The sequence below is a fragment of the Patagioenas fasciata genome, chromosome 7 (assembly GCF_037038585.1).
Source record: "Patagioenas fasciata isolate bPatFas1 chromosome 7, bPatFas1.hap1, whole genome shotgun sequence".
Lineage (NCBI taxonomy): Eukaryota > Metazoa > Chordata > Aves > Columbiformes > Columbidae > Patagioenas > Patagioenas fasciata.
Window position 1 is genome coordinate 24,694,463 of NC_092526.1, and position 13,398 is coordinate 24,707,860.

At 39.1% G+C, this 13,398-nt stretch overlaps 1 protein-coding gene across 1 annotated transcript in view; it reads right to left on the bottom strand.

The window, feature by feature from the left end:
• Nucleotides 1–13,398, bottom strand: part of PDE11A (phosphodiesterase 11A) — a 138,048-nt gene that overhangs the window by 77,578 nt on the left and 47,072 nt on the right. Inside the window, exons 3-4 of the mRNA XM_065841191.2 lie at nucleotides 2,373–2,462; nucleotides 138–278 (exon numbers count right to left, since the gene is read on the bottom strand). Of these exons, the coding sequence (XP_065697263.1) occupies nucleotides 138–278; nucleotides 2,373–2,462 (231 nt within the window). The remainder of the gene's footprint in view (nucleotides 1–137; nucleotides 279–2,372; nucleotides 2,463–13,398) is intronic.

The following is a 13,398-nucleotide window of genomic DNA, read 5'->3' on the forward strand; positions in this document are numbered from 1 at the left end:
ACATTTAATAATGACATGCTGGAAGAATATTTGCTGTCCAGCACTTACACATGACATGAAACAGCTTCACCACAATAAAAGCAGCTGCTCCACTACTTAAATATTAGCTTTTCTATATAATGTGCTGCCATACTTACTGGTGATTCGATATCTTCCAGAAGTAATACTGAGCACCGTTCACACTTCAACAGAGTCTGGGCCCGATGCATAATTTTCTTGACAATTTTCTCTAGGTCAGTCTGTTCCTCGAAGAGGTCATTCACTACTTCCAGTAAAGCCTGCATACAATAACATAAAACTCTTCTATTGGTTGCAGAATTAATAAATAAATTGAGCATAGCAAAGGAGGTGTAATCTCTGTGATTCATTATAATGAGTGATCCATTGAAATCTTCATTCAAATAACATTTTTAATGATTATGGCATCAGAACTGGGGTGGGTGTATCTGAAGAAAAAAAAAAACTATTTCTTAGCTCAAAACTGGGCACAATCCAACTTCTAGCAAACAATGGGAATCTTTCAAATTATTTCACTGTGGTCCAAAAATGAAACAATGACTATAACACAATTCTCCAACTGCACAGCATGGATTGAGTTACTTGATTTGAATTTGCTGGTGCATTTAAACTCCATTTTGTTCATTTATTACCCATTTTGCATGTTCAAAAACCACACATCAATACTTCCATATTCTATACTACTAACAACACATCTGTGAAACGCCATGTTTCAAAACGAAAGGCTTCCCCTCTTATTTCATCAACTTTAAAAATAATAGGCCATGTTCCTCCTCACCATGGGTCCAAAGAAGTGTGCCTTTTCTTTTATTCCGGTTTAGAACACCAACACTAAAGAACAGCCATACATGTAATCATATAAATGTGGGTGGTCTTAGCTCTCCTAATGGAGTGGTCATCAGCAAAACGTTGGTCACAGTCACTGGAAGTTGCCATAATTGGTGTCCAGTTTGATAGGGAAAGTGAAGTATGGGACTTGTCCATCACGTGTTACTTGCTAACTAATTTCAACCATGGACTAGGGCAAAGCTAAAGACCACCAACAGGTCAGAAATGCAGTTAAGTACAGGCCACCTTGTAGCTGTTGAATGGCAATAATATTTGTTATGCCTTGCATGGCTGAATTGGCAAGAAGAAACAAAGAATCTGTATCCCTAATCCAATTTCCTGATGTGTTCAACCACCAGAATTTACCATTCTCTAATGAAGCATGGGAATGTCCCTAATACTTTTCTGCTACATGCTTCCCTCAGAAGATGAAATGCTGACTCCTCAGAAGTCTGTCATTGTTCCCTGCAGGCTTGGAATCTGCAGTAAATTTTAAGTCTCTATGTAGTCACTTTTTTTTTTTTTTTAAACGTCCAAGAAAAAAAATATTTGGCAGAAAAATCTTCACCCACCAAGTCTCCTCTACAACTCCAGCCCAAAACATAATGGTCTGTAGTCAGACCTGGACAGAAGACAAGCTCAGATGCATCATGACCCTCAAATATATAAGCTATTAGAAAGGGCTATTGTTAGTTTTCAAAGTATTGGAAAGCTTTCGCTTCCAGATATGGAAAGCACCAAAATTCCTGAATACACAAAAATGTCAGTACTCAATAAGACCCACCCCACTGTAGCTTCCACTGCTTTGTGAAGCAAGATGAGGTTCAACACTACAAGTGGTATTTCTACCAAAGCTTTAGAGCTCTGATCCATGATAACAAAAGTATAATTTCCCATTATTCCACAGTAAGGCAACTTGTTTAAAAAAGGCAAAAAATTATTTAAAAACCCTTAAAATTACCATTTTATTTCTTAAAAAAATTAAGACCTCTGAGAAGTACATGATACATGAGCTGAGCATTATTTTCACTTCTGTGGAGACTTCTGTCTCAACTCATACATGGCATCAGCAATCATGAGTAATGTACATATGCAGACACAGACTTGTCAAAACCCTTCACATACAAATTTTTTTCTTGCTTACTTTTATAATGATATATTCACATTATTTGCACATGAATTTAATATTACAAATTCAGGATGGCAAAGATTTGATATTACTGGAATTTTATGACAGTTTGAATCTCTGCCAAGGTAACACACTCTCCTGCATCGCCTGTGTTACAAATGCAATTGTTCCAGCACTACAAAACATGGAACTGACATCAGGAAACAACAGTCACCACCACGAGCGTGTTTCTCTCCCAAGCTCCCTTGCTTGCTGCCTCAGTCAAGATAGTGGTCTGTTGAAAATGCATTTTTTGAAATAAAATGTAGTCTGTGTTGCAAACATGTATGCACAGCTGCAATCTGAAGGAACAAAAGACAAAGGTTTGATACTGGTCCAATACACATTTTTTACTTACCCTGCTTCTGTCATATTCCTTCCTTGAAGCTGCAAATAGCTGGGCATTGGATATGGCAATCCCGCAGAACGGGAGATACATCTGCATCACCTAGTATCAAAAGAAACTCCCAGTCATTAAAAAGAACTGTTATTAGACAATCATGTTACTAACAAAGAGACCTAAACTTAGGTGACGTGTCCCAGGAGCATCTCACCTCAATCACTCTTCAGCAGAACACTAAACACAAAACAAACTCATAATGGGCAGGACACATAAATGGGTGGAATGGACATCAAATGAGTAGGAAAAAACAAATGCATCTGAGTTCACAGTTGCCAGCAGCTAGTGTCCTCTGTAACTTGGCTGGAAATCTGCAGATTCTCAAGTCTATAAAATGCCTGAAGAATACATTAAATTACTGTAGACGATACAGCTGCCCTATGAAAAGTGTTCTTTATTTTTCTGGACTGCTTTTTTCTTCTAAGCTCAAGAAGCAAGCTTGAGTCACATTCTTCCTGAGTTCTAGAGAATGTAATTTTTGGAGAATACCAGGCACAGTGGAACACAGCACATTGATCCAAAACTATTTATCAGAAAGCTGACTGTCCACTCAATGCGTGGGAGAAGTGGGGGCAAAACAAAAAATGAAACAAAACAAAACAAAAAACCCACACACAACAACAATTAAAAAAAAACCAACACCCACCAAAAACAACCAACTAACCACACAAGAAAGGAAGGAAAGGTTAAAAAACATGCTTGAGAAACTGAGCCTTAATGCATCTACCATACAAAGATTGGACAAGAGGGACTGGGAAAATATTTTGAGGTGCTATGACTTCAGGCGAGTCAAATACTTGAATACCTGTAAGGGTGGCGCTTTCATAAAGATCACAGTGGATCAAAGTCCAATAAAATTAGCATTTTTAAGCCACATACCGGTAACAAGTCTGTAACATCTGCCATTACTGAATGGTTCCCAAGCTTAGGTCTGGGACATTAAGTAAATCTTATGGGTGCTGAATAGCCTTGACATTTGCATAGTCAGTGAGACTTGGGCACTGCTGTTTACAGAGCCAATAAATGCTGCAGCAGCAGCAAACTCTTCTTCTTCTTGGTCTGTCGACTGGGAGATCTGCTGTAAGCAATCCTTTCTGTAACAAGTTTTGGCACTGAGAAAGTAGCATTTGTCTTTGAAATTCCACTTAATTAGAAAATTATTGCTAACCCAGGGAAGCAGGCTATTGAGACTACTTGAGGAAAAAGCCCAAGAACTGTAAGCATCCAGAAGAACCAAAACGGCAGCAACTGCCATTCTACTTTATCTCCCTTAAACACTCAATTTGCTACACATCTACTTAGTCTGTGTTTGAGTAATGATGAGGTTCTGAAAAGGATCTTCTGAATTTTGCACCTTTACAGCTACCCTTCTATCAGAGGACTGCAGATTTTTAGGTGTATTTGTGTGCACCCTTTACTGCTAATTTGCAAACACTTTCGTCGTCTTCCCACTATGGTTCCCTCTACAGGAGAATGGTATACTTTAGATTCTACAAACAGTCATCTTTTTGGAGAGGCAGTAATTAAACTAGTCAACTATCACATCAGATCTCCAGAAAAGAGGACACACAAAAAGAAAAGACTGTAACAAATTGGTAAGAGGTGTTCATTTTTTATAAGAACTCCTCTGTTAGAATTTTCTAGATGTCATTTTATTTCCAAAAGAAAAGAAAAAAAAAGGATCTTATTTTTCTTGTGACAGTACTAAACACCACAGCCAAGTAAGAGATTCGGAGGAGGGGAAAAATCCATCCTTTAGTGCAATTATGAATATCATAGTGAAACTGGGTACAGTTTTACTTAATAAAAATAAGTAAAGACTAGTATTTATTGCGCCCACATTGGAACCTCTGTTCCCAAAAGTAATGTGACCTTGTGGCAATGGAAAGCATATAAGAGGTTTATGAACCTCCAGCGACCACAGAAACAGCTAGCAAAGATATCTTTTTAGCAATAAGAAAACACAATTTTGCAATATTGAAAACCATTCCAAGCCATTGACTCTATATAGAAATTAACATCCATAAAACACTGGTTTATGAAATGTCAAGAGTCTGGAAAGCTGCTGACTCACATCATTCTTTTCACCACTCAAACTAATTGTGTAAGATGCAGTGCAACAAAGCAAGAGACATCAAGCTGTTTAAGATAACCAGTAGAAGAAATTAACGAATGTCCACAGCTATGAAAACGAAAATCAAACCGAACCAAACAAAATCTACACCCCACAACTGTCAGGTAGAGAGGAACCACCCTGTAATAAATCAGTTATCCATTTTTACCTGAGAACAATTGACAAAACAAAAGCTTAGTGTCATTCCTCTTTTGTACTTTCTGAAGAGTAAGGGTGATCTCTGCCTATGCCACTTTTGGCAAAATTTAATACAATACCTAATAAACAAAGAATAAAGACATTTCTAATGGCAACTGAATTTTAAATAAGATTTTTTAAGCAAAATTGCAGAATGCAGTAGAAAGAAATTATCATATTCTGATTTTGAATTATGAATTTAAATCTACAGTACTCAAGAGTGCTTCAGAAGCACCTCCAATATGATGATGTTATGACTTTTGACACTCCATACAAATATGGTCTAACATAGTATTCAACTCTTATCTGAGCCACACACTGTAGGGAGCTGGTATTGTTATGCCAGATTCACTTCAGGGATTTTCCCTCCAAGGAGAACACAGAGTTCAAGAAGTGGCACACACCACCAGAAACTGGACATTATTTTTTCCTCCTAAGTGATAGGTACATAATTTCTAATCCTCTGGTGCTCCAAGGTAAAAACATACTGCATCACTGAACCATAATGCACTGTAATTCTATTTCCATTCCTGCTGATTACTACTATTTCTCACTAAATAGAAGGATGTAACTTATAATGGAGCATTAAGCACAGTCTGTATTTTACTATCTTAATTCTCCAGCATGGATATGCTTCAGCAACATAAGACTGACATTTTGTAACAGCAAATAAATTGGGCAGAAGACGAAAGTGTGTGGTAAGGACAGAGTATTGAAAGGTTGGTCACAGACACGCTGTTAAGCAGCACATGACAGGAAACAACACAGATAAGTGACACAATGATTTCAATTTACCTTGGTGAGGCAAAACCTTGTTAAGAAGGAGTTGTTTTCTTGTTATGCCTGCTGTTCTTCCTGCAGCACTGAATAGGCCAGGAGAGCTTGCCTCTACCAGCCAACATCTGTACAGGTTTTACCGTATAGTTTTATTACACAGTGAAGCCAACCTGATGCTGGAATTTGTCAAGAAACCACAGATACCTGGTCCAAAAGCTCAGTATGAAATAATTCCATTACACCAATGCACAAAAAAATTTTGTGAAAACTATGGAAAACAAACCTAACATATTCTTCTGAGGGACTTAAGATAATCTCCCTTTGCTATACAGAGGGCCATAAAAAAAAGGCAGCAAAATGGAATATATCTGAAAGAAAATCTCCTTCATGTCTATTTTGACCTAATGACCGGAAAAGAGCCTGCAGATTTATTGAACAAAGCAATTTTCCAAGAAAACAAATAGAATATAAAAACATTAAAAACATATATATATAGCTTTAACAGATTTACCTTATTAAATTATTTTGGTAAATAAAATCAGTTGTAATGATTCATGACAGTACTTTTTGGCATATTAACAAACAAATCAGTGAAAATGTAATAGTATATTTGATAAAAATGATGTTCAGCCTGAATAATGAGCTAATCTAATGAACCTGTTGAGATGCTGGAAGAGACTACTGTTCTTTTTCATGCCAGCTATAAGGCATTCAGATAAAACAACTGTCAGTTAACAAGATTATATTATGAATTACTGGAGCATTAAGGTTTCAGGTAGCCTGACCCGTTTTGTCACACCTAACCCTCCAACTAGTACCACATCCTTCAATGGCAACTGCACTCACCTCGCGAGCTCACAGCAGCACACAAAATCTAAAAAGCTGTGCTCACTCACAAACTGTTCAATATTTTATCAAGGCAGGAAACCTTCTATGAAAAGAACACTTGTAATGGACACTTGTTTAATCTCTTCATTTCTTAATTATAGTATTGCATTATGAAGTTATTTTCTTTTAGGAGTTTTAAAACACAACTACTTAGGGAATGACCAGGATAAGTACCAGAAGCGTTAATATTCAATTATGAAACCACTTATTTCATCTCTGGGACTCAGCTGAAAATATATATTTTCTGCAAGAATACACCAGTAAGATCTAATGACTACCCTGACCACAGTTACTTCATCCTTCTCACAGGAGGATATATTCTCATGGCTTTAGAATCTCCACAGATCTCCAAATTTGCATGCCCAAAGTTAGACCCTTAAATCCACAATAAGAGCTGAAGCAGTAGCTTGATATAATACATGGAATACTGCTAGGATAAGAAAGCTGCAACCTGCACTCGATTAATTGATTTTTTAAGGCACCAGTTCTGAAATCCAGATGAAGGCACACTAGCTCTCCTTTAGAATTTCAGAGGACAGTCTTTCATATGTTTCCTCTTCATAATCACAATTTTATAGGGCAAAAGTTCCATACCTAGTTCCATCATTATTTGGACACATCAGTATTTGGACACCTACACTACAGCATCACAATGTCTAGAGATATGATGCTCGTTTTCCTTTCATCTGGATTTTTGTAGATGCTGAGACACAGTCAAAATAAATAAGTTAATAAGATGCTTATCAATGTTCCTCTAAACTGCTAAAAATAAGTTAAGGGTTTCTCCCATGATCTGGGCTTGGGTTTCACAGTAACCTCATGCATTACACAATTCTTTTTTTACCATCAGAAAGAGGCAGGAGGAGACCCCTGGCCAAGCTCTCTCTCACCACCTGTCCTCAAGAGATACCACCTTTCACTTCATCACATGGCCTGGATATGATGGTCTGTACAGAACCTGCACACCCTTCTCTTGCTACACAAGGAAAGTCCCTGCTGGCTCCTACTTTAAAAGTTTAACAGAAGTCTATTTTCTAGAACTGCATGTCTCATGGAAAATAAGTTTTCTCTTCACAAGAAGAGGATACAAAAGCATTCCGTTTCCAGCCACAGTGTTCTTTTATGCTCACAAATAGCATAAACTCCACATCAGCTACAAAGCAGTATGAAATATTACTTTTCTTACCCTATTTAGGAATATAGGTGTTTATATCTGCAGATCTCAATGTGCCTTTTGCTTGCCTTTTTTTTTTCTTAAGATAGGTAATGATATAGACAATGAAGCTGCATGCATGCAGACCTGCAATGCAGACAGTTATTAGCTAATAGTGAAAAGCAGCCAGTGCTGCAATGGCTACACGCTGCAGAGGTGAGATGCTAGGTTCACACTTGCTGGCTGGAAAGCAGTTCAGCTGCAGCTAATGCGATGACATTTACCTGCCTCCCCCGCATGCGGTTTCACCCGCAGTCAGCACCCTCAGAGAGCACCCACTGTCATAACTATCTGATCAATATAGTCTAACTCATGGCTTCTGACAAAGTCCAAGCATCCCCCTGCCTGTGGCTACAAAACAACAATTTTGATGTCTGACAGAAGAAAGAAGCCTCTCAGTAAGGTTTGTGTACCCAGCCTGGCACAAACTCCAGCATAAGCTCTCAGAAAATGTTTGTCTGGTTCAACTGTTTTCTGCTGCGGCCACAGGAGCCACTTCTCTTTGCACGGCTTGCTTGGCAAGGCTGGAGGGAAGGAAGCTAATACAGGCTTCCTAGAAAGAGAAAACAAGTCCTTTCAAAGTAAATGTCTTTGCTAGAGTTTAAAGTTACGTTTCATAGACATACTTAAAATCAAGTCAGGGAAGCCATCTGCCCTTTGAAACACTTACTAAAGTGTTAAAAATAGGTCCAGAAAATGAAATATTCTACAGAATTCTGAAAATGGTAAACCAAAATCAATCGCAAAATGGTTAAGCACGAGCATTCATCCGGACTCCGTTGCCTTTTGCCAGCTCTGCAGTGTCTGGCTATCCACACCTCTGATAAAATCTGATCGTCACCTAAGTTTGCAATTCTCAGAAATATTTCTCAAAATTATTTTTCTACCCAAAGGATGGACAGAACATTTGCTTAATAAAGACACACCACGAATTACAGGCACACAAATAGGGCATATAGCTCCTGCTTTTATCAGTGAACCTACAGAGGCTCCTAGACCAGATTTCTATTGCCTCTGACTTTTTTGTTGTTAGTTTCCATTTGCATGTGTTTATTATTTATGCAGCACCATAAAAATACCCCATAGTTTGCAAACATAAAGCAGCATCTCTGTCATATAAAGCTTGCTATCTAACTATGGAATCTTTTGGTGGCTATAAACAGCCTGAAAAGGACCACGGGAACATTTCTTCAGAACTTACTGTGCGCGTGGCTGCCTCGTATAATTACTGGCACACATTCAAAGCGGATAACTGCATCACCAGACAGATTACAACACATGTCTCCTGTAGGAGCTGATTTATTACAGTTTTAAAACCTGAATCCTATGTAGGTCACCGTCCTCAAAAGCCACAGCACAGGGAGATTATTCCATGTGGGAGCAAGGGGCAGGACAGGGCAGGAATGAAGCTTAAAGTGGTTCAGCTTCAGCCTCTGACCTTCTGGGCCCCATCACCACCCTCCAGGTGCTGAAGCACAAACCCCACCTTCTCCCTTTTCTGCTATGTGCTTAAGATCTTTAAACTGGGAAAACAAATGAACGCATTGAATTTGATTTACAATAATACATTTGTAAAACAGTTTATACAGTCAGATCTATATGCATCTATTAATCCTATTTCGTTTTTCTGGCAGATATTTGGAGGTTTCTTGCTCCAGTCATTTTCCAGCTAAACAGTATTCACATCTGCCATCACCAGCAGGAGGTGAAGCTCAAAAAAAATCTAAACAAGCCACATTGAACTCTTCTGTCATACACACAAAAACATTGGCTGTGACTATTAAACCTATTTTTAGCAATATCCTGTGAGACATATTTAAACATTTTAACATTGCATTGAATTTAGCACTTGGTATAAAGTGGGAAGTACAATAAACTGTACTGTAAATTTCCACGGGGCACCTCATTTTGAATGTTGTTGCTCCAAATAAATCTGAAATATGAAGACATTTCTGCTAAAGACTAGAGGGCCAAAACCAATTTAAATATTTGTAAAATGGCTACTAGTCTAGGATCCAATCTTCTGATCTCATACATGCAAAACTCTGGCTATTTTCACTGGAAATTTCTCCTTACTTTACACACACCTGAATCAGTGATGCCCAGTAATAAGCCCTGACCTTCACTTCAAACTCCCACTCAGTTATTCAACATGTGATAGTAAACCAGAATTTCCAGCAGAAAAGCAGTAACAAGAGGAAGAGAAAATTTACACAAGAAACAACAGTGGTTCTATTAAAATGACAAGTGTATGAACTGAGGAAGAGGAGGGGTAGCAAAAACAAAAAGCAGGAGCATCACCATGCTAGTGTAAGCCTCTGTAAGCCCAATGCCTGGCATTCAGCACTTAGCCTTGGGGGTTCAGCAAATGCACATCAAGCTTGAAAGCAAGGAAAAGACACTTTACAGGCAACAAGGGCTGCAAAGTTCAAGTAATGTGATTAAACCAGGAAAACAACAGGTTTCTATATTATAAACAAGCTGAAAGCCACAAAGACTCCCGACTGCAATGACTGCTGAGGACTCCCAGATCTGCTTGGCGGAGCTATGCACGATGTCTGTGTGACCACCTGGAGTTAGAAGGCCATTAAATCAACCTGGCAATCATAGATGACATTTCTCTATCAAGTCTAGTGTTTCCATCCACTGGTTTTGAAAGCTGGCAGGACGCCATGCTTTGTAGCAAAGTCTTACAGAGAAGTGCTAGGCAGCTTTTACTAGTTTGTCTGAAATAACATACATGAGCAGCATCACGGAGGGTCACTAATGTCCTCAAAACCACAACTCCTAACCACCAAGTAACATTCTCTTCTTCAAAGGCTGAATGTCAGTCATATTTGATCCATCCAAATTATATCATCACCTTAAGAAAAGTCAAGTGGAGAGGGTTCACAAAGGACATTTCACCTGTGTAGTGTTGTTCCAAGAGAGGCTGTTACTGTCTGGCTGCTCCCTCCTGTCTAAGGATAAGCCACTAGAGGCCAGTCCCCAGGCACAGGAGCTCACAGCCGTTGTGTGAGGCAGGCAGTTCTGCAGCACCTTAAATTTCAGTATATCAAAGCACTTTGGCAAATGGTGAGTGAAGTTTTACAGCAGCAATATCATGGCGTCATCTTTTTTCTAGAGACAGCAAAACCGAGTCAAAGAAAGATTAACTGATATATCTGAGGGGAGGAAGAAGGTCACAAAGATTTTTGTCAAAATTTTGGAAAAACTCCTGGTTTCCACCATGCCTGAATCAGTGGACTCTGCCTGCCCAAAGACACAGTTATAAATGCTTTATAAATGTCACTACATGAGACAAGAAGATCTTGGTATTGCCACTGCAGAGTGAGAGCAGTGAAGATGGATACTATCAACACTAAAAAAGGAGTTGCATATCAGAACTCTAAACTGGCATAAGAGAATTAACAAGTATCTCTTTAAAGTTGATTTTTCCTAAAACACTATTGTAGACATCTGTTTTACCACTTGAAATTGCACTGCATGTCTGATCTCTAGCAAATTCTACCCATGATAACTGACCATGCTAATTGAATGGCATCGAAACCAATAATAAATTCCATATGCATCCATACATTGAGAATGTCATCTTCGAGTCACAATTCTATTTACAATTAAGTTACCAACTCCCAGTTCCTGTCAGTGATGAGAACTGGATTCATTCACATACTCCTTGCTTGCAGTCTTCAAGTACCAGAGTACACAAACTGAAAACTATTTCTACTAATTCTTGGCTTAGGCATAACTGAATGAAAATGTCTTCTTTCAGTTTTCATACAAATTAAATTTTGTCTTTAGAGCTAGAGTGCAGGCACAGAATCAAAATCACCAACTGGTTGAGGCTGGCAGGGACCTCTGGAGGTCACCTGGCCCAATCCTCTGCTCAAGCAAGACCACCTAGAGCTGGGTACCCAGGATTGTGTCTACACAACTTTCTAATATCTCCAAAGATGAAGACCTAACAACCTCTCTGAACAACCTGTGTCAGTGCTTGGTCACTCACAGTAAAACAAAAAATGTTTTCTGATGTTCAGAGAGGAGTTTCCTGTGTTTAAGTTTATGCCCATTGCCACTTGTCCTGTCACTGTGCACCACTGAAAAGAGCCTGACTACATCCTCTGTGTAAACTCCCATCACCTGTTTATATACACTAATGAGATCCTCCCATGACCATTCTCTTCTTCGCTAAACAGTCCCAGCTTCCTCAGTCGTTCCTCATAGGAAAGATGTCCCAGTCCCTTAATCATCTTTGTTCACCTTTGTTGGACCCTGTCCAGTACATCCATGCCTGTCTTGTACTGGGAAGCCCAGAACTGTACACATTGCTATGAGTCACAAGTGAAACTCAATCCTGCTGTTGCCTAAATACTGCGTGCAGTTTAACCAAAAAAGAATTTAGCTCGTCTATATATAACAGTCTGCATTGAGATCACAGTGATATTACTAAGTTTCTATTCAGGTTCTTCTCTTGTATACTTCAGAAGGTGGTTTTTTATTTTTGAATAAAAAATTTACTTGAACAGTAACTCTTTTTTTTTTTTTTCCGTATTGGACTTTGTTTAACAGAGAGAGAGTGTTTTTGGAAGAGCTTACTGCAGAGGCCCAATCCTTTGTCATTCTGAACTCCTCTTTCAGCAAGGTGGGTGTTCTTACTTGACTAAAGCCAATGTCAGTAAAAGTCCTTTCTTCTAACTGAAGCCCCAACTAGAATACAACATCCTGAAACTAACACAAAAACCAACTAGATTTCCTGAATTAAATTGTGCCTGTTATGAATTGTTTTAGCTCCCCAACTGCCCACTCTTTGCAGCATCAGACCAAAGGGGATGGAAAGGATGGCTTCTGTTCAACTACAACAAAAATGTGAAGCAAGTTTTCCTATGCAAGTGATATCCAGCGTTTGGGTGGCAGCTTAAAAGAAAGGCAAGGACACAGGATGCCAACTGTATTCCCTTAAATTAACACTTGCCAAATAAAGCATTTCTAGTGTTTCTTAGGCCACAGAAACTTTACCCCCAAATGGAATAAAACCTTCAGTGGAACACAAATACCCCACAAAGAACAACATATGGCATAACTGACCCTTCCTTTCACCACACTATGTCTCTTTTCCAGCTGGGATGCACCTGTACCTTGACCCTTTCTTCCATAATACATAAAAGCATCACAACACATGATCACATCACAGTGTCCAAAAGAGGGCTACAAAGTTGGTGAAGGGTTTGGAGAGAGAGCCGTATGAGGAGCAGCTGAAGTAACTTGGTTTGTTCAGCCTGGAGAAGAGGAAACTGAGAGATCTCATCCCGGTCTACAGCTTCCTCACAAGGTAAGGAGGAAGGGCAGGTGCCGAACTCTTCTCTTCAGCGATCAGTGACAGAACCCGAGGGAATGGCAGGAAGATGTGCCAGAGGAGGTTTAGGTTGGACATTAGGAAAATGTTCTTCACCCAGAGGGTGGTGGAGCACTGGAACAGGCTCCCCAGGGAGGTGTCACAGCCCCAAGCCTGACAGTGTTCAAAAAGAGACTGGACAATGCCCTCAGACACATGGTGTGAACTGTGGGGTTGTCATGTGCAGGGACAGGAGTTGGACTCGATGATCCTTGTGGGTCCCTTCCAACTCAGTACATTCTATGATTCTATATTTTTGACATACGTCTTTATGTTATTTTGTTGAGTTTCTCCTTGACATTGTTAAATTTGCAAGTGGTGTTCTACATTTGCCTGGTTTGAGTTTATGTATATTTAGTGACTAATATAATTGTTACTGAATGTCATGGCACTTTATGCTGGT